The 21,996-nt window shown below is 35.0% G+C and overlaps 1 protein-coding gene across 5 annotated transcripts in view; it reads right to left on the bottom strand.

Moving 5' to 3' along the window:
• LOC132200007 (NAD(+) hydrolase sarm1) overlaps positions 1-21,996 on the bottom strand; it is a 48,692-nt gene extending 26,696 nt beyond the window's left edge. The window contains exon 1 of one of the 5 annotated variants that reach the window (XM_059625163.1): positions 21,937-21,996. In XM_059625163.1, coding sequence (XP_059481146.1) covers positions 21,937-21,981 — 45 coding nt within the window. In that variant the 5' untranslated portion in view covers positions 21,982-21,996. Of the gene's footprint in view, positions 1-2,981; positions 3,117-5,432; positions 5,583-17,602; positions 17,910-20,785; positions 20,933-21,936 lie in introns of those variants that run through there. The other 4 variants (XM_059625160.1, XM_059625157.1, XM_059625158.1 and 1 more) reach the window with 4 other exon arrangements.

Here is a 21,996-nt window from a genome sequence, read left to right as displayed (position 1 = left end):
CTATTCCTTTTCGGCCCTGTTCCGCTCAGCCATTTTCGGCCTTGTTCTTTTCGGCCCTATTCCGGCACTCCACTTTTATCACGCGCGCGCCAACAGAAAAAATGCGAATAAATATACGCGATAGCGAGTATACACAGCGTTAGTCATCGCGGCACGAAAAAGTATTATCGCATACCTGTTGGTGAATCACCACGGCCAAACATCAATTAAAAGTAAAAAAAGCACGGAGGGTTTATTGCAGATAGGGAATCGAACCGAATTCAAATTGCTCACCAGAGTGGCGTGTTTGAAATGCAAATCGAGAGCAGCCCTCGGGGCAGATGAGTCAGGCAGATTAAAAAGCAGATCCGCGTCAATAAAACCGAAATTCGGCTTGTTTTCCACGAGGGCCAATTATTAACCAGTCACCTTGTCTTGAAAATAACTTGCAAGCCCTTGGACCTCTAGAACTGAAAATTTGTTTGTCACGCAGTTTAATTAATACACCAGCACGTGTTTTTACTCAACGCAAATCCTATATCATTCTAAGCTGAGATCTTAGCAAATACCAGTTACTTAATATCAATATATCATTTTGAAATGGTGAAAACGTCGCATCAACTAACAAATTCAAATATTTTGATGCTTTCCTAGATAAATAATATTTTATTCATTAATAGCAATTATTTTTTTAAGAAAATATTACCTAAAATTAATTTAATAAAAATTTTGGTTGTAATTATTGATATAGGGGAACAGTACTGAAATAAAAATTAGAACGTATATAAATATCAGCATCTAAAAAACTCGACAATTCTTCTTGAAGATGTCATGCATATAATTTTAGATAAAAAAAATCTATTTATCTCATGATGAAACTTAGTTAGTGTAGCAATTTGAGTTACTGACATAAACACTAAAAAGTCTTATTTATTCATGACAAAAGTAGAAATAACCGATAAAAATTAATTAGCCTCTGGTCAACTTCAGATTAAATGAAAAAAAAAATGTTTTATTGTTTGTCCCACCAGCACATTTTTCTTTAGAGCCCTTATGCTCGTTGTTTTATTTTTGACGGAATTTCGTAGTTGATCAAGTTAACGATTTTAGCCACTCATCTAGGAACACACATGGCGCGCCAGTTCAATTGAGCCCTCATGGAAGCAGCACTAGCTCGGTGCACGACACTTAATTTCAATTTAGCCGCAGTCATTGGCGCCAGTGCCCATTGTCAAGGAGCATCTCTTGCGTTGGCCTCACAAAAAGCCGCACGCGCTCCGAATGCAAAGGCACTCCACCTATTTGGCGTGACTCACTGCGAAATGTTGTGAGTTTTGTTTCCTGCCGCTCGCTGCTCGTCATTTATAATCAAAATCTGCCGCGAGAGAGTCTGACGTCGGGTGATCTCACGTGTTAAAGGTTAAATAGTCGACAGAGAGAGGAAGGCACTTATTGAAAAAAAGACAACCTGTGCAGCCGATTCATGAATAAATTGTTCTTGAGCTTCGCAATAGTCAAAAGTAGAAATGTAATACATGTTTCGATCACTTTCGGTTGCTGGTATATAAAATAATAATAATTAATTTCGTTTAATTTATTCCTCGATTAATTAAAAGTGGCAAATAATTTATTTCAATGTAACTTAATAAAATTTGCATTCTAATACAATTTAAAAAAAAAATTAAATATTTCTTTTCAATTAAATCTTCTTTTCAAACAAATAATTAAATAGTTTTATTTATTTTTAGTGCATCAAATTTTAAATTCCTTGGTATTTGGAACTTAAACACAAAAACTGTTCAGTTTTATCCAATTTAAAAAAATTTAATTGATACACTGGTAATAAAGGTAAAAGGTGGGAAAATCGCCATAAATCTCTTCCAGCAAATTTCGCAATCAGTGCGTAGGTCATTAATTCGCATAATGAAGTGCGCAGAAAGGTCGAGGTGTATTATTATTATTATTCTAGCGATTTATGGCAGCTAATTAAAAATCACAGCAAGCCATCTTCCCCCGTCCGTCTCGCGTTCCGCCATCGAAATATTTGCATAAATTACAGCGCTCGCGAGATTTATGGAGGCAAACGCCGGTAATTGTGCTGTGCGCTGAGAAAATTTGTTCTTGGTCGCGCGCACCGAATAAGGGACGCACTGCGCAAATTTGATAGGGCATGTCCGATAATTGCGTTGTTGGGTTTATTCTTACTTTTTTGGAAGTGGTTTTACCGCTCGATAACATGCACGGCGCGGCGCTTCCTCGTTTTTGTCTTTCGCCTTTTTCGAATGTAATTAACGGACTCTGTGAAATAAGAAGAAAGATCGACCCAGACTAATTTGGGCATTGCAATTTCGGTTTCCTTTTTTAAACAAGCAGCACAGACTTTGATTTATTGAGCCTTTTTATTTTTGCGTTGCAGTGAAATGAAGTAAAAGAAAATTAAAAAATAGAAATTCTGAAACTTTTGGAAAGACAAACCTAAAAAGTTATTTTATCGCTAAATATAGGAAAAAAATATTTAATGAAGTTGAATTAAAACTTATAGATTGGAAGCTAAAATAATTATTATTTATATTCACCTGAAACAACTTATTTTGTCGCTCATATTTTATCAGCTTAAAATTACATTATCTAAAATGTTTCCACTTAAGGCAATTTTAATTGAAATCATCAATTTTTCATCCATTAAAATCATAAAAATTCTGGAAAATCAAATATTTTTTTAATATTCAAGTTATTTAAATTATTATGGTGTAATTTCTGTAAAAAAATAAATTTTTTGTTGCCAATGGGCATAAGAGAGAAACAAATTTGTTGAGCCAAGCTTTAATTTTAACAAAATATTCTCGCAATAAATATGAATTGACAGCAAAGTGACCAGCCCACCATAAATTCCGGCAAACTCGAAGAAAATTCGCTAAAATTAAGTAATCAAAATCCACGCCCACCCGCGAGAGGAGTTACATGCGCGCTTCACTGCGTTTTCCTGGTTGCTCGGGGCTTACCTTCGTCGCAGCCCTGACGAGCCTCAATCAGCAGGTGTTCGCCGAATTCGCGAGCAGCAATTCGCGACTTGGGCAGAAGAGCCTTCGCAACTCATTTGTCTGTCCGGCCGAATCGGCGGCCGAACTGCGTTGAGAGAGAAGCGGCCGCGAGCTCCGTCAGGCACCAACACCGAGACGTAATGATCGTGTCCGCTCTGTTGCCATTTTTACCGTGAAAACATAACAACGTGACCTTCGGCGGTTCGCGGTGCCTGCACTGTTGCATAGATAGACGCACGGACCTGGATTTCGCACCTTTGCAATTTTAACACTTTGGTTTTCGTTGAAAGGTAGTTTGCCGCTGACGCAGGTTTAGTCGGATCTTCTTTTGAAGCGAAACACTTGAAATTTTAAGGCCAAGTCGTATGGAATTGAACGGCCGCCAAAAGGAAAAACCGACTGCTTGAAAATTAAGTCACTACGTGACGTTAATTGATTGCAAGGGCTCGCGTCGTCGCTCACCAGGTGACTCACAAAAGTTTCTACCTAAATGGCAAACGCAGTAAACTTTGTCAACTACATACTACATTTTAAATTTTAAATTAAGAAGTGATAAGTGTGTTCGTCATTTCAGTTAAATTTGTATAGGTGCATAGATAAATTTTCTTTTAGTTGATTGTTGATTATAGTTTAATTTTTTATTTAATTCAATATTGGTGGCTGAAGTTATGTATATTAAAAGTTTTTAATTTATACAAAAATGATCTAAAATTAATGTTTTTGTCCAGTTTCTTATTTGAAGAAAAATCAATTTTAATAAAAATATCTAAGGTACTTAAATATTTAATTAATTTTTCATTTTATTTACTTTTTTAATTTTTATGCCATTGTTTTCTAAATGAAACGGTAAATAAATTTAAATGATTTTATTAAATTCTGATTTATTGGAATTAGTTTGGTTGCATAAGTAGATTTGACTGGATTTAAAAATGATCATCATTCCTTACTAATATTCATCTCCTCTACTAACATTGAAAATTGCATTTTTTTTTATTTATATATAAAAATGCTTCTTGCAACAAATCTCAAAATGAACTCTTGCAGATTAAATTTTATCCACATAAGCAGATTTACGGGATTTACTTTATTTGTGTCGCACTTAACCCTGACATGTTTACAAAACCCGCCCCGAGTGAGCGTGTCAATCAAGCGCAGTGTCAACCTTGCCCCTCTAAAGAAAGCGGAAGACAGGCGAGGCGAGTCCAGACCCGAAATAGCCAACAGGTGAAAGCAAAAATCTAATGGGGACGCTTGAAGGATTCGCGTGGGTCCGCCAAGTCGCCAAAGTAATTGGCCACCCCATCAAAGCGCGAAATTGCGAATCGCCGCCGCAGCGTCCTAGGCCCGTTTCTTTCCATTTTTCAAAATAGGCCACTGTGCCAAGGAGAAGAAATTGGCGCGTAAAAAAGTTGCCCGAGGAGAGAAGGGCTAAAATAAGAAAAGTCAGGTCTTTGGCAATGACTTGCGGCTCTTGCACAGAGGGCGACGAATTGGAAGCTGCGCCCGTTATTTATGGTTTGTGTACGCACTGTATTGTGCTTTGTGAGCAGCAAGTCCGGCTCTATTTTTCTTCGAGTATTGACTTTGATAAGTTGCTGTTATGTAACACCACACTGCCGAGAAAAGAACTCCAGTGTCAGAGGTTTCTCTCTCCTCGGCAAAGACGATTCATTCTTCAAAGACAGACCGAAAAAGGGAAGATTCGGCTTCAATATTTTGTTTTCAACGAATGGAATTTGACATTTTGCTTTTATTGGAAATATTAGCTTTCATTCTTAGCTTCTTTTTAAATATAGAAAAAAAATTTAAAATTTATTTAATTGTGAAATAATTTAAATTTCAAAAAATTTACTGTATTTTTTTCTGATAAAATAGGGCTGTTTTTTTATTGATCAATTGTTTTTCTGATCAACAACCACTCAAATTCAGGCAAAGTCTTATAAAAGTACTTATATTATATTGTTCTACATTAATTAAAAAGAGATAAAAATGAAGCATTTTATTGAACAAAGTAATAAATGAATTCCAAAAGATAAAATCTTTAAAAAATATTGATATTTTGAGCAAAATAAAGATTTAATAATGGGAAAAGTCACAAAATATTTAATCAATTTAATATTTTAATTCCAACTCCTGGAAGTTATGCTATTATCCACTTTTCTAACACAAATAATTTTAAGTTTGTGAAATCTCTTTTGGACTCAACATATAACAAGTTTTACGCCGCCAACTGCAGATTGCGACAGAAATGAAAAGGTTTAATTTTACACACATCTTTGCGTCGCCAAAGACGAGTCGGACGGATTTACGAGCGCTCGCTATGCATTTCATATTTCGCTACGCACCAATTTAGAAAAAGAGCATTTCTCAGAAGTTTGTTCAGCTAGACCTAGTTTGCAAAAGTGCACCGACCTGTTGCTGGTGTTGGGCGAAAAAGGCGGCCCTGCGTGCCAGAAAGTGCTGGGTGGCGTTGATGGCAACCCCCGGCGGGGGTGGCCACTGCTGCTGCTCGGCGACAAGAGACTCCAGCCGCATGGCTGTGTTGAAAATTAAAACTGAAACTAATGGGCGCACCCGAGAGCGCTTTTATAGATTCGAATTCCCCCACTCGCGCGGTCAAGCCTCCCTCTCGCATCTCTCCTTCTGTCCGAACGACAGACACACCGACCGCTCTCTCATGGCGACACTTTGCTTCTCAAAATCGTAAAAATACACCCCGCAGACACCGCGAACAGCGGAAAAAAATAATACGGACAAGGAGGAAGACGCGAGGATTCCCGGTATTTAACTTCAAAACTCTCAGCCCTCCTCTCGCGTTGAATCACGAGTGTTTATTTTTGCTTGGCGCTCTGCTCTGGTGGTGCCAAAATCTGCGCAGTCTGGCCGCACACACAGTTGTTTATGTCAGCAGGAAACATTTGCTCCCTGGAATCTGGCTGCGTGAAAGCCAGAAAGCCCGTGCTCGGTGCCAAAATTATTGAAGAATTAACCAACTCAAAACAACAGTGACAAAGTCTTTGACCTAACAGGAATTGAAAACAAGGAATAGAAGATTTTAAATTTCTAAGAATTTTTGTATAGAAAGAAGCCCAGACGAAAATATGTAGTAATAAAATTTTATCTTGCGTTTTAGATATTTCTATACGAGTAGAATAAGGATATCGTTGCAAAAGTTTATTGATTTAGAACTCCAATTGAAATTAATTTCTTTCTTTCTTAAGAATAATTTATAAAAATTGTTTGCACATCTTCCTTCTCTTAATATAAAAAACTTAAACTTAGGCTCATATTAATGGAATAATAATTAATTTTTATATCTTGTCGTGGTCAATAATTCAAATTCAAATGAAAGATATTTTTTTAAATGATTTTCGTTGCGGACTGTGAAAAAAAAACACAGCGATATAAACACATAATGCCTTTATCAATGGAGAAAAATTCCTTAAATGGTGGTAATTTTATCAGCGTAAAGCTAAAATCCAATGACATCAGTCGCTGACAAAACGCTCGTTGAAAAATCTCCGAACCACTCTCTGATTTTGCATTGTATTTTCCTTTGATTCACCAAGTACCTTGTCAGAGCATATAGCATTGGTCCCTCTCTACGCACGGAATCGTAGCGATGATTAAGTTCCATTCATGCTGGAGAGGAAACTGATAAGAAAAGTGACGTCAAAGTGCACGGACGAGAGCGACGAACACACGGGCTGTTTTGCACGCAATTATCGCCTTTTAGAAACCGCGAGACGCGCGAGGTTATTTCGGTCTCATGCTGGAATGAGCGGAATTTGAATGAGTTGCGCGGGGAGCACTTCATAATTATCTTGACCGCAATTACCAGAGCTATATTCGTCTCTGATTCTCTTTCATTATCAAAAAGAGGAAACCGCACGTGAGTGGGAGTGCAAAAGTCCGCGGGGAATTTGGTGAAATTCTCTGTGGCGGGAAATGCAAAGGGCGAGCCTATAAAAAATGTCAACTTTTGAATGATTCAATAAATAAATTACGCTATGCTTTCAAACACGCATCCGATTCTGACAATTCCTGCTCTGAATGTGCAAAACCAGCGTTGGTTGCCCTTCCCACCAAGGGACAGTTCAAAGAGCTAAAAATAAATTAATTATAATAAGAATTCTTTGTGGTTTCTAATTTAAAAATTGTAAGAATAATTTAATTTTGTGAACAAAATGCTGTGCCAAACTTCAATTTGAATAAATACCAAGAAATTAGCGTTGTATTGGCTCAAAATATTGTTATGTATCTTATATAGACTAAAAATTCATATGAACATTAACTAAAAAATATCTATAAGAACTTATATCAGAACCAATTTTTTTTTATCTACACCTAAAATAACATCCAAAAACTGGAACTTCAAATAAGATATAAAAATTTTGAAAATTAAACGTTCAAAGATTTTTTGTTAATAATTGGTATCGTATAATTTAATAGAAATGAAATCTGTGAAGTGACCATTTTAAAACAAAATTCCTTAAATTTTGTTTCCAACATTTAAATCTCATTATCGAGGCGCATCAAAAAGATTTTATGTAATCATTTGTGAAAAGCACGTGTAGAGTTTAATTGAAACGAATAATAAATCTTGTGCTCCTGAGGAACGTGACCATGCTGGTCCCACATGCACTCACTACTTCTTATAAGGATGGAAAATTGTTCGTGTTTTGAGTTGTTGCTTTTATAGATAGTTTCTCTTTCAACGCCGAGCCGTATATACATAAATAAAAAAGTGAATTCTCGATAAGCCAAATTGATGCATCATTAAACTAATTAATATTCCACGCAGCTGGGATTGAAATCGTCAGTAATTCCCGTGGCAATTGTTTCGTGCCATTGTGCCGCGGCTGCACCTCTTTGACACAAACTAAAGAGCTGAATGGATAATCAGGAGGCGTTCGATTCCAATCCTCTTTTAGCTCTCGCGCGCGCGGACAAAAACAACTCGCGCATTGTTTTAATAAATCCGAGAGCGGCGGCGATCGAGTGTGCATTGCAACAAATAAGTAAATTTATTGCTTGGCAGTGTTGATTTACAATTTCGAGCTGTTGGTGCGCCGCGGCTAAACAAGTGGAACAACAATCAGCAGCGCACGCTCCATTATGCACAATTTATCCTCAGCGGGCGCTCAAGGCGATCTAAATATTACATCAAATGCAGGAGAGATATGCGATCTCGTATATGGCAATAATTAAAATGCTACCGTGCATTCCGAGAAATTGATTTGAATAATAATTTAATGCCATCCCCGACCATGTTTCTAATGGCCATTAGAATACTAGAAACAGCGCGCGCAGGAGTGGGTGTTTCTTAGGAAATAGTTAAAAGAAATTATGTATTGTGCAGCGCAGTCGGTTGCTGGGTCAGCAGTGCATCCTTTGCAGCGAAATGCATTATTAAATAAAAAGACTCAATTCGAAGGACGCTAAGTGCACGACAAAAACGAGGTCGTAAATTTCTTGCTTCGGCGGCGCCATTAAAATTGTCACTCTCTCACCCTTGCAAAATTTTTAATGGGATTCCGTTAAATTACTTCTCATAATGCGAAGACATGTCATCAAGTTTCCTGCAACAATTTAGCATGGTTGCTGGCTGTTTGAATTATTCAAAAACATCTTCCATAAAACTTGATGGCTTGTAAATTTTCAGCTGATTTTTAAATTCATTTTCTGGATATTGTTTATACTCGTACGGTCTGAATTTTTTGCTCATTTAAATCGGATTTAATTTTGGTTGGGAAAAAGTTGTTGCTCGTGTAGTTAGTTCTTTAACAAATTATGAGATGATTTTATTGTGTTTATTTTTTTTATCTGGTTCCAGGTTGAACCTCGCATTAAAAGAAGAAATAAATAGAATTTTGAAGTTGAAAATTATTCCAATTCTTTTTCTATACAAAAATGAATTTTGAAAAACTTATTTTATTTTTAATAAATCATCTGGAATTTTGAAAATGGTTTAAATATTGCATGTACATTTTCAAAATTAGCTTAACTAGATTTAAGAAAAACAATTATCATATATGAATTTTCATATATGAAATATAACAAATTTCCCAAAAATTTTGCAATAAAAAATATTCCAAGTTTACTAACATGATGAGAATCTTTTCAATATAAATATTCCTTATAAAATCAGACGATTATGCTTGGGAGGACAAAGCGGCCCCGTTGCTTGGCGAGAAAATTGAGAAAAGAGGCTGGAGAGGATTTCCAGAGCTCCTCATCTCCCCAAGAAGTGGCCTTGGCATCTCGCGGCGTGCGTAAATAAAACTCGCGGCGTTTGCGTGTGGGTGTCGAACAGCTTGAATGAATTTTACTTATCGGAGCGGAACACGATTTTTATCCGTCTCCAGATTTCCAATTGACAGCCTCTAAAAGTCGATAATGATGCGAATCGAACACGATGGACGGCCCACTAATTTTTTTCAGGCGGAAATCGAGCACTGTCAGTTTTCAAATCAACTCACGACTGATGTTAAATAATTTAAAAAAATAACTCAAAACAGAGTCACAATTCTGAAAAATGATTAAATTTGCCATTGATTTTTACTAATTTAAGTCGAAAGGGTTTGAATCTGTCAAAATTGCGACCATCTGTTTGATGGGCGAGCGTTTTACACAAACGAGATAGCAACAGACAGCGAGTGAATTTCCTCGGCGAGCGAGGAGGCATCTGTCTCTCGAGAGACTATTTTATTTATTTCGCACACGCCCATCCAGCTCAATTATCGCCGTTTCCTTCCTCTCAACCAAACGAACTCGGCTTTTAATAAAACGTAAACGCTATTTGTTCTTTTTGAAAATTTTCTCCAGCGACTCTCCTGCGAAAATTAAGGTCTTTCACCCCGCTTGCGTGAAAACCTGCGAACGCCCACACGAGTCTCATAATCTTATGTAAATTCGGTCACGCAGCTTCCAGAATGTAATTTTTTATGCGGACGAGCAGAATGTGCTCTTGTTGGAAGAAGAGCGGTCAGTTAATGTATAGGCACCTTGCTTAACGTTTTAAAATGCAGACGTGTAACCCTTAAAATTTTCTCTTTCATTATTGTAACCACAACAGATATTCACTCGCTTGAAAATACTAGAAAATAAATTTGAAGTAAAAAAAAAAATGCATTAATTTTGTACTAAATAAAAATGTTTTTTGGAAAATTATCCTTTCTATACCTGTTAATCTACAAAATTTATTCAATATTAAATTGATTTGCGTTTATTTTATTTTTATTTTGTAAGTTCAATAAGTCCAATAAAAAGGACAGAACTTTATACTTATCAAATCTATATGGTTCATATTAAAGAAAAAATGAAAAGGACTACGAAAAGCATGAAATGTTAGCAAAGTTTTAAGGTATTTAATTTAAAATCAGAAAACTACCTAATTTGTCACTTCTGACTGAACGGCCAGGCCAAATGAAATGATTACTTTAGTGACTTGCAATGGGAAGTATTGATTATTAATTAATTGCTAATTAAATAGTGGAGCAAATGTGCTTGATTAGCAGTGCGCGACGAAAATAGACACCGAAATAATCACTATAGCGCTGATCGGTGGCATTTTTGGCCAAAACACACAAACGCAGCAACAATTTTACTCTTGTCCCTCCCGTAGTGGCAATTAGCGAAATTGTGCAATTCGATCGATCGATTGGACACTTTTACTGCACGTGATCATCTTCCCTGCATGTGGATTTGGAAGAATTGCTGCTCTGCATTTCGCGAAACATCAACATCTGCTTGGGCAATTTTGCAGCGTGCTGAGCTATTTGTGTTAATAGCCCAGCAAAAAGCGTGGTCTGTTTGTTTGATACAATCGAATCAAATATTTGTTGGAGGCACGAATTCTTTTTGTGGGGCGACACTTTTCTGTTTGATAACATGAAAAGTACAAAATGATCTTTTGACTTCAAGTTATTGCGTCGTTCAATTATGCTGGGGAACTAGTAAATGAATAATGAACATTTTTGAGATTTTCAAAAATAATTAATAACATCTTAAATCATTTGATAACCTAGAATAATTTTTTTTACTAACAATAAGAATTTTTTAATTTGTGAAAATTCGAAATTAAAGAATAAATAAAGAATTGGAAATATTTATTTAAAAATAAAAATTTTAAAAATATATTTTAGAAAACTTTTGAGATTCAATCATTTTTACTAATTTATTGTTTTCCATTAATAAGAGATTTAATTTCATGCATATATATTTTTGAAATATTCGTTTCAGAAAATGAGTTAATTTTTGTATAAATTCTAAATAAAAATACGTCACTTTTATCAAAAGAAGCCGCTGCGATGAAGCAAGCGCAGGCAGAGCAAGAACGAGCAAGCAAGCCAAGCTAGATGAAGCAAGAAAGGGGCAGAAAGAGCATCTCTTGCTCTGCCTCGTATCAGGAGCACAGCAAACGCTAGGAGGTTTTACTTCGGCTTTTCACCAATAAAGCTAAAATTAAGCAATATTTGACGATTAAACTAACTATGACTGATATGATTTCAGATAATTCATCAGAAATGAAGGGGAAAATAAATTAATTGTGCCTTAAAATAAATTTAAAAAAAAGAAGTAAAACATTTATTTCTTCAATTTATGCAAAAAAATTCAAGAAAACCTCCAATTTTCGGGGTTTTTTAAAACGTCAAAATTAATTCATATGAAAACTCTTGAAAGTATTTTATAGTAAAATTTTTATAAAAAAGCTACACTCTATATCAAGTGAATTGAAGCTTTTATAAGTTACATTAAATTTGTTTCCCTTTTTCTGGAAAACAATTTAATGACAAACACAAATCAAGTGCCCGTCCTAATATTTGTTTTTAATCCACCCCACCTTATAATGATCATTGCATTTTAATTAAGCGTGGGCCGTAATTAATTGCACTCCTCTATAACTGAATTAGCGATCGAAATCTGCAAATAATGAAAGCGGCTGTTAATCTCACTAATTATAGGCTGGAATCAAGTTGACAGTGAAAGAGTATAAATTCGTTTTGTGTCTCTGCAGCCCTCTTTCATTCAAAGGCGCGGCGCTAATTATGCTAAAAATATTGTCGTGTTCCAACCTAATGATGCCAATCTTTTGAGAAAGAAAGAGCTGCAGATAATTCGAGGCGATAGGACGACGGGAGGCGAGCGACAAACGCCGATCCCCGTCGGATAAAATATACAGCACTTTTTGTGCGCAGCTCTGTGTTTATCCTTGACTAACATAATTATGTGTATAGAGAAGCAATGTGTGCGTGGGACTGCCGCAGGTTTAGTAATGAGACCAGCTAGCTCTTGGACAAATTTCAACAACCAAATCACGTGCCGAGAACAGCTCGATTTGCAGATTTGCACGTTGGCACCGCTAAAATTAGCAGTTAACATTTATATTTGTCTTTATTAACCTGTAACTGTGGACAAATCACTGAGTTATTTAAACACAAACCCCTCTTAAAAAAGCGTGTAAATTGTAAAATTGTCTTCAAATCAAGAAAAAATAATAAATTATAAATTTTTCATGTCTATTTGACTATAATTGAACATAACAAAAGAAATTAAAAGTTTTCAACTGGTAATCCTGAATCTAAAAAGTATATAGCAGTCAATAGAATTGGGCATTCATCCTGGACCATTTGGATAATTTAAATTATTTCATTGCCATTTTCTCTATTAATTTTACGGTGAACCCAAGGTTTTTGTTCGCAAAATTTCCTCTGACTTAGCCTTGACTTACCCTTCCCATTGATGAATTCTAATCACCAAATTCCTTTTTATAATTATAAAACAAATATTATTTTAATCTAAGACATTTAAAATAACTGATAAAAAAAATGAATTTCTAGAGATACACAAAGTGCTCCGCCGTTAATTTTAGCTTCAAATTTTCAATTTAGATTCATTAAAATTTTAATTTAGCCATAAAAAACTATTGATTTATTTGTTAATTTTACAAAAATGTACAAGTTTTAAAATTGTGTATGCTATCGACTGTCGTTAGTTTTGCGCCGTTTCAGCCTTGCTAGAAATTATTGCAATTAAATTATCCCGTTATGGGCAGCAATTGCCTTTGTGATATATCAATAAACACAATTTGCAACTAAATTAGCAGCCAACATTTTAATTGAATTTTGGAACCCAGAATTCCGTTTACAAATCTCAAATTTCAATTTGAATCAAAAAAGGATACAATTCAGGACAAATAAACGCCGATAAGCTTTAAACTCTTTTTGCAAAATTCAAATTGATATTAATTTCCACTTCTCGATCGAGGCATTGGTCTAAAAATAAAAATAAAAACACGCGTTCATTGTGCTGCATCATGGTTTTCTCTGTTGGAGTGGATAGCATCTCGTCGTTTTATTACACCATGTTGACCGAGTCATTTAACATTCATATTAATTGGCTGCTGAAAAGAGGCGCTAGAAACAGGTCGGCTCATTTTATTAGTCCCTCGCACACACACACTGGTTTTTTCCTCTTTGTGCTGCCCCTTGCAGCGTGTTGATAGAGCAAGGTGAATGGCCGTCGGCCAGCGAGACACCTTATGTGCCGCCACTTTTTTATACTTCGACATTATTCTGCTCGACCTCTGTTGTGCATTTTCTTCCTCGTTGTTCAAACTGCCAATAAAAAAATAAGCCCGAGATAAAAAAAGATGCAAATGGAAGAATGGCAAATTTCTTCAACTCTTTGGGCGAAAAACGAGGCATGAATCACACATTTAGCAAGACATGGATGCCCCTTTTAAAGCTCATTACCAGAGCCCGGTTATGGCGAGTGCGATGTTTAAATTCGCAACCTCGCCTTTTAAATGACAATTGATGGACCAGCCGAATGCCCACGGAAAACTGATTGAACTTTTGTGCTCTCTCTCGAGCAAATGATATTGAATGTGGGAGCGTTATGGAGCTCATTAGCGCAGCAGCGGCCCGACCTTTTATAGGCCAGAAAGAAATGCGCACGTTGATTATTATGCGAATGGTACACTTGCTGTAAATATGGCCGTGCGAGAGCACATTTATTATATTTCTCGCGTATATCTGTCTGCCATCAGCAAAGCACTTTGGCTCCGCCGCTCGGCTCATTTCTTTGGCAAGCACCCATCCATCCAGAAAAAACGATTCTCTCCACACACACGTGCCACAATTTTTAATTCCAGATTTACGACCGCGGCCGTAAATCTGTGTCGAAATATATTTCATCCCCAGGTGAAACGTTTGGAAATTCAGAATCTTTTTAATTTAAAAAATAATATGCAGGAGACTTGTTTGTGCGGAAAATGAATAGACGCGGACGCGACAGCAACAGTTGCATAAAATAAATATGCCACAAGAAAGTGGAGCTAACTGTGTCTGAACACGCAAAAGCAGCGCACTTTGCAAAGATCACACTCTGTCAGTTGTGATATTCACTAAAGATAAGCAAATTAAAAATAAAGTGGGTAATAAATCGCCTCATAACATCAAGTTTACTGATTCCAAGAATCATATTTACTATCTTCAAACTCAATCAAAGAAGAATAATTTAGGTTTAAATCAATCTAAAATAAGGTTTTAAAATTTAAATTAATAATAAAAAATTTAATAGTCAATAAAAGGTTTGTTTAGGCTAATCAAGAATGAAATTTTCTCAGTAAATTTCATGACGATCTTACAGTTATTGATCATTTTGGTGTCTAAATTTTCTTTTATAAATGAAATTTAAGATAAATAATCCCATTTAAAAAATCACAGCGTATGAACATTATTTTCTAAAATTTTTTACTTGTAAATAATTTTAACTCATTTTCCAGTGATTTTTGTCACTTATTTATTGTTTCAAAACATTTTCTCGTTGGCCTGTTAACGACAGATTGTTTTTGATGGAAACAGTTTTCACTTCTCAAAGATATATAATCTGTGTGCTTTGTGTGAAGCGTAAGTGTTGTTGTGATGATGATAATATGTATCCGTGTGTGTTTCTTGATGATAGCAGCACGGTTGTTATTACATATTTATTTTGCACGTGGCACGTCGGCCAGCCGAGGGATCCCGGAGGTAGAGCTGCCCGAATTTGCGTTGCGTGATGCAAGCAACGATTTGAGAACGCAGCGCGCAGATTATTGTTATTATTTGCACATCTCATAATTGCGGCTAATTTCGGCGAGAAAAAGAACACCAAAACGGAGCGTGTGATTGGGTGAAATTTGGAAATCCCAATTCGGGGAGCGATAAGTCCGGGTGAGAAACAAAAAGTGATGCCTTTTAGTGTGGTCTCTTCATTTATCACAATGACCTTCAAAAAGTCAAACAATAATGAGGCAACAAAAAGTTCTCTTTTGATTCATATATGGACTTGTGGAAAAGCAAAAAGTATTCTCGACTTTTTTAATTTGCCCAAAATTTCGGTTGAAAATTTAACTTTGCTAATTGCGGCATTCCGATTCAAAACGTGTGCAAAAACAACTGGAATTTTCCTTAGAAAAAAAATATCAAATTTAGAGTTTTTTGTAATATTTTGAGACTCTTTTAGCAGAATTCCACTCATGATTGCAACTGTATTAAGTTTTAATTAAATTAGCTGCTAAAAATTTAACAAAAGCTTCAAGCTTACTTAGTTTTATTGGAAGAAACAATTTGATATTTGAATTATAGTGCCTTATTAACTTCAGTAATCAGCGTCATTATAAATTTTAAAGAACAATTGTCTCCAATTTCATTAATCAAACACCATAAAAGTGATGTTACTTGAGAATTTTTAAATTAAATTTAAACATAAATTTTTAAGTAAAATAAAAGTTTTTCACTTGAACTCATAATTCTCGGAGATATATTATTTTTTCCTTATTTATTATAATTATTATGGAATAAATCTTTGTATAAATTTTTAAATTCATACTTGTCCTTGGGTGGATACGATGCCAATCACGCGATTTAAAATGAGGGGAAAAAAATAATTAAATATTGGGAAACATCAACCATGGATAATTTAATAAAAGTAATAAATTGAATAATTTGGCTACTTTGATAAAAATAGTTTGATTTTTTTGTTTTCCGTTTCGGACAGGGCTTTTATAAAGAGACCGGACGCGCAGACTTGAAAATTGGCTGCTGGCAAAGCTCAAATTTCGTTGCTTCTCATTCAACGAGCAAATGAAGAGTGCCTTGTGAGAGATAAACAGGAAAGTAGTGTCGAGATGTGCTAATATAAAACAAAGAGGAAGTTGTCATGAATGAAAATTTATTCAGCCTCTCACCACGCGTCACTGCGTGTCTCTCACACAATTATCGGCCGCACTGAATATTAAAAATGCCGAACCGAATGAGATAAAAAAAAGTGTCCATTCAATTCTCAGACAAGAGAAAAATCACCTTGAGACGCAATTTGTCATATTCCGTCGGCGAGAGGAAAACATCAAAAGTCAATTTGGGCGGGGGCCACCGTGCGGAGGAAATGACTTTGGACCGTTTTACTTTTATTGGCGGAGCGCGACCTTTGACCCTGGCAACAAGGCATGATGAGCGCGGCGACCGCGGTGTGTCACCCTGCACCAATCTCTTTAAAGTATCAGTTCGTGCTCTGCTTGAGAGACGAGTGAACTTCCAATTCGATTTCATTCACATTCCGAATTGATGCATTGAAAAAAAGATGAAATAATATGAGACACGGAAGTAGCGATAACGAAGCCTCTTCATTCAGCCGTGGAAATTTTCCTGTTGCTGCTTGGGATGCGTGTGGCCTTGACAGAAAGAGAGTCTCGCTCTCGAGAGTTGAATAATAATAATTATTGAAAAGTATTCATTTCCATATTGGCTTTAATTATCAAAATAATCAAAAAAATTTGAAAATTTTTAGTTTTTTATGAATTAGGTTGAAAATAGGAGAAGTAATTCAAATGATCAGAGAAATCCATGTAAAAAATGTCATATTTCTAATTCCATATTTGCAGACTGTTTTCAGGTAAAAATAACTGAAATACTTAACTAATAATTAAGGATTTTTTTCCCATTACAGAGTAAATAGAAAAAGGCGCTGGTGATTCCAGAAACTATGTCACTAAAAATGTACTAAATTAAAAGCTTTGTTTTGAGCTTTTAATTTTTGTAGGCTTGATCCCGGTACTAGACTTTTTCAATACTTTTGAGTCTACAATATTTTTTTTGATTAAAATTAAAAAGTCTTACATTTGCTAGATTTTTGTAAATAATGACTATTGATGATTAAAATGTTGCAATCTGAATGGAAAAAGTCGAAGGTCTTTCCCTCAATCACAACCTAGACTGAATAAAATGTTTTCGAGCAATATTCAATTGGAAATTCAGCTTCCAATGTGACCATCAAAGATGACAAATATTGTGTAATTTATCAAATTTTCCACGCATGAAGGCAATATTAATATTAAATTTGCGTCACATTATAGAATGAAATCAATCTCGTAAAATGTTTAAAAAAAATCAGTTTAAATAAAAGTATAAATTACAGGAAAATAAAAATATTTGGAATCTGTTTATAAAATTGTCGTTCTTGGTGTAAACAATTTTCAAAACATGTCGGAAGCCTTATCAATGTTTAAACACAAAAGTGTGTATTTTTCGGACACTCACCGGGACGGTGCCTCTTCTGGTGGGCGCAATCGGCGGAAACTTGGACTGGGCGCCGAACGAGGGCCATTTGTTGGAGGAGTCTCTGGTGGGACTGGCGAGGAGCGAGTCGTCGGACAGTTTTTTGTCGAAGAGGTGGCGGTGCTGCCGTTTGCTGGGGTCGGGCTGCAGGGACGTCTGCATGGTGCTGCTCATCCTGCCGGACACGCCGCGTCCGAGAACTGAATCGCGCGCGGATTCCTTCTCTGTGCGTCTCTCTCTCTCTTCGAACAACACAAACAAACGCTCCTCGTGAGTGAGTGTGAGTGTCTGCCGCTTCACATCTCCTCGGCCTTCGAGATGCCCACCTCCGTGCAGCTTCTTCTCGGTTCCCCTACCGCGAGCGAGAGAAAGATGCGCGTTCGCCGCCACTTCCCCGTTCGGCTCCATCATTCTCATTCACCGCGTGTGCTGCCTCTATCTGCATAAATACGCCGCTCGCTGTCAAGAGATGCGTGCTTTTTGGCAACACCACTTTTTGTATCGAGGGGGACCAGAAATTTCCAGATTAAGTCAAACCTTTATTTTGAAAATTCGAGTGTACAACCCAAAATTTCTTTCAGTTGATTTTTTTAAAAACATTTTTATAAATTAAATGAAAATCACAGAATTTGCATTCAATGACAATAATCTATAATTTTACAACTTAATTTAAATGAACATAATTCAACTAGATAAAGTTCAATCTAGTTTGCAGATTATACTTGCATGTATATGGATTTTTATGCCTTTTTTTTGAGGAACATCAATTTTGTAATTTTGGTAATTCTTGAGACCAAGAAACTGAAAATATGTATGAATCTAGTGAATGTCGGCGTATTTTTAAAATTGATGTAGAATGTTAAATAAGGTATATTATTTGAGACTGATTTACCTATTCTGAATGCCTTTAATTCAAATTAGTTTCTATTTTCAATTTACTTGTTTTTGTTTATGCGTATCATTTAATTTTTCCCCAAAAATTAAGAAAATGAATTTAACAAATTTCGCGTTTCTTATCACCTTCTTGCTTCTCCTTACTATAACATTGCAGTAAATTGGGAAGTCTATCAAATCAAATTAATTATTAAAGTTAAAACACAATATAAAAATATTTGATTTATTTTTTAGATTTTGAATTGCATCTTCTAGAAAAGTGTTGGCGTCAGGCATATTTAAAAATTTATAGGCCTTGAAGGTTAAAAAGCAAAAGCACGTTTTTCTTCTTCTCAATTTCTAATGTGTTCATATAGAGTGGTTTCTGAGGGGGAAGGGGGTAAATCGCTAACTTTTTACATTAACCCTCAACCTCAACTGATAAACTCTCTATTGAAGAAACTTCATGCCATATTTCGCAAGAAGTCAATTGCGTTGAATAAAATAAGGATTTATTTCTCCTTTTAAATGTTTTAAAACATTTACCAGGTAAAACGTTTAATTTCCATAATGACCAATTTTATAAATCTTAACAACAATTGGCATTTAAAAGAACATTAACTCATGGTCCAATGTTGAAGATTTATTATGTTGCTTGGACATCTTGAAATTATTTAATGATGTCCCATGCAATTAAATTTAACATTCAATTAATTGAATATAGCTTGGTGCTGCACACCACCGTGCTGATGGAACAAGAGAGATTTCTTTTTATACGCTTTCAACTTGGGATAAAACGTCAGGGACCATAAATAATGATGCAATTGAAAGCGTTTGATTTGGTTTCTTTTGATGAAGATAATTCAATTGTATTTTTATTTCGTAGCTTAAAATGCTGTTGAATATAAAATTCATATTTGGTAATTTATCATAAACTGGTTATGCTAAAAATTTTAATGACTGATTTATTTGTATCCACTGTTCTACTAATAAAGATAAAATGAGCAATTAACACCGATTTTAATTAACTTTTTCTATGAACTTCGATAATTACACTTTTCCTTATATTGAGATCAGGGCTGTCTAGTAATTGTAAGTTCTAATGAGCAATTAATTATATTTGCATATAATCCTCAATACTAGGGTAGGGGATCTAAATAAAATATTAAATTTTTTCCACAAGTGTCATCATTTAAAGTATCCAGTTCTTGAAATTATATAAAATTTTGCATCCGTAGACGGATTGACGACTGCCTGGTTTCCAATTCTGTAAGCCTGTTGGCTCCATGACGAAATGTGAGAAAATACGATATCAAATTTTTAATTTCTAATTTTCCGTCTCGTCTTTTTATAGCACAAAGAAGTAAGGCGCAGTAAATTTTTTCAAAATGTTGTGTAAGGAAAAAATTATACATTAAAGACATTTAGAGTTACTTAGTAAATTAATTTGAACTAAATTCAACACGACCTTCTCATTAAACAGTGTCGCAACTTTTGAGAAGAGATAAATGTTTAGTCGCAGGTTTATTTAACCATCAACCGCACAGACTTTTATTCCTGGGCTGGCCATTAAACAACGGCTTTTCATCTTTGTATAAACCTCGGGCAGGCGCGATCTTAATTTATTAGTAAGGCGTTAATTATCTTTTGCGTCACCTGTTCTCTAATTAATTTCCACCGCCGCCGACAAAAGCAGGAGATGCGCGCAAGTCTAAACCGCAGCAGTTGATATAAAATAAATAATTTAACGGGCATTTATTTAGCAACATTCTGTAAGAGAGATAAATTGTTATGGATGCCTCAGGGCCGCTCTCTTGTGTGTTGCATCAACTTTGTTTTGAGAAGAATTTGCAGAGAAAAAATATAATGGTTGCAATTTCAAATTGCAAAACACTTTCTCAGATAGAGCATGAATAGAAATTCTATATTTAACAGTTTTGAAACTTCAAAAATTGATGCGCATATTTTTATGAAAAAATTTCAGCATATTAATACAAACTAAGAAATTGATGTTATTATCGGTTATTAATATCAAAAATTACATGTGATCAACAATGCTAAGACAGAATAAATTAAATTTTGATCACTGCCACGCTATCTCGGGAGGAAACAGGTAAACTATAATCAAAGAGAATTGCAATGCCTCGTTTTAAGTTATAGTTCTTTCAGCACAAAATTAGTAATTTATTATTTCAAAATTTTGATACCTTTTATAATAAATATTTGCATTCAGTTTAAAATTAACTTGGTGGGAAAAAGAAAAAAAATAAAATGAGGCGTTTTTCTTCCTACCCTGTGACAGAGGCTGCACGTGACCTGCTTTTTCCTGCTCAGGATGGCGTGCATGGCCATCAGCAGGAAGACGAACAGGGTGTCGCAGGACAGGCCGTTGAAACTGCCCTTCATTTCGGCAGAGGTCGGACGGAGGTGGCAAATCACTCGCGGCGTCTCGCGCACATGGTGAACAAATCGCTTTTGTTCTCCAAACGCCGAGTGGAAAAGTGCATTTGCGAACAGAGTGGAGGGAAGAAAACGAGTGTGCATGCGCTTTTGCCCAAGCAGTGCAACGCTGCACTTTTCCATCTCTGCCCCGCAAAAATTATTTCGGCTCAGTTTTTGCAGACACGTTGGTAAAAATTACGCTGTCATAATTGTTCATGAATGTTGATATGAAATTATAATTATCATAATTATGTTATTTTTCTATTATATTTTTAACTCTGTTAGGTTGGAAATTTTAAATGCAAATGTGAACATTTTCAATTACATTGTGCAGCTTTGCAAAACATTATTTTACTTTTCAAAAATTATATTATTTTACTTTCTGATTTTTTTTTTCCAAAATCCAGGTTAATTTCAATTTTTGAATAGTAAAATATTAGTTAAAATAATTTTTTTGATCTAAAAAGTTTATAATAATGATTTAACCATGGGACTAATAAACAACAAGAATAAAAAAATATGTTATTTGCAAAAACATAATGCATAAAAATCAAAGATTTTGCTAAAAATAGTAAACTTTAAACAGTGGATAATTTAATTTTTTATTAATTATTGTAAATCCTGAAATTAATTTCAACTTTGAACAAGTGTCTTTTGGTCAACAATCAAACCATGAATTCATAAAATAAAAAAATTGAAAACTCATTTTATTTGTTGTATACAATATAATTATTCTGTTTTTAATCAAAATTTAATGATCAAATTGCCTTTAAACAACATTGAAATCATTTGACCCAGAATCTAAAAATTTGAAAATTTGTTGTTTTTAAGTCTTGCTTACTTAAAATTTCAAATTGAAGTGGCAGATTTTAAATTAATTTAATTGATATTTACATTTACTGAACTTGTTTTAAATAAACCTTTATAGTTAAATTTTATAAAATCATTTTGAACCCAAAAAATTTCATGAAACTAAAGTAATAAACAATTCTGAAGCCTACCTTTGGTTGATGTGAGTCTGCAATCGCGCAACATCCATTGCCCATGAGGAGGAACTGGGC

The sequence above is a fragment of the Neocloeon triangulifer genome, unplaced genomic scaffold, assembly GCF_031216515.1.
Source record: "Neocloeon triangulifer isolate White Clay Creek 2 clone unplaced genomic scaffold, ASM3121651v1 ptg000014l, whole genome shotgun sequence".
NCBI classification, from domain to species: Eukaryota; Metazoa; Arthropoda; class Insecta; order Ephemeroptera; family Baetidae; genus Neocloeon; species Neocloeon triangulifer.
This window is presented reverse-complemented; position numbering and strand designations above follow the sequence as displayed.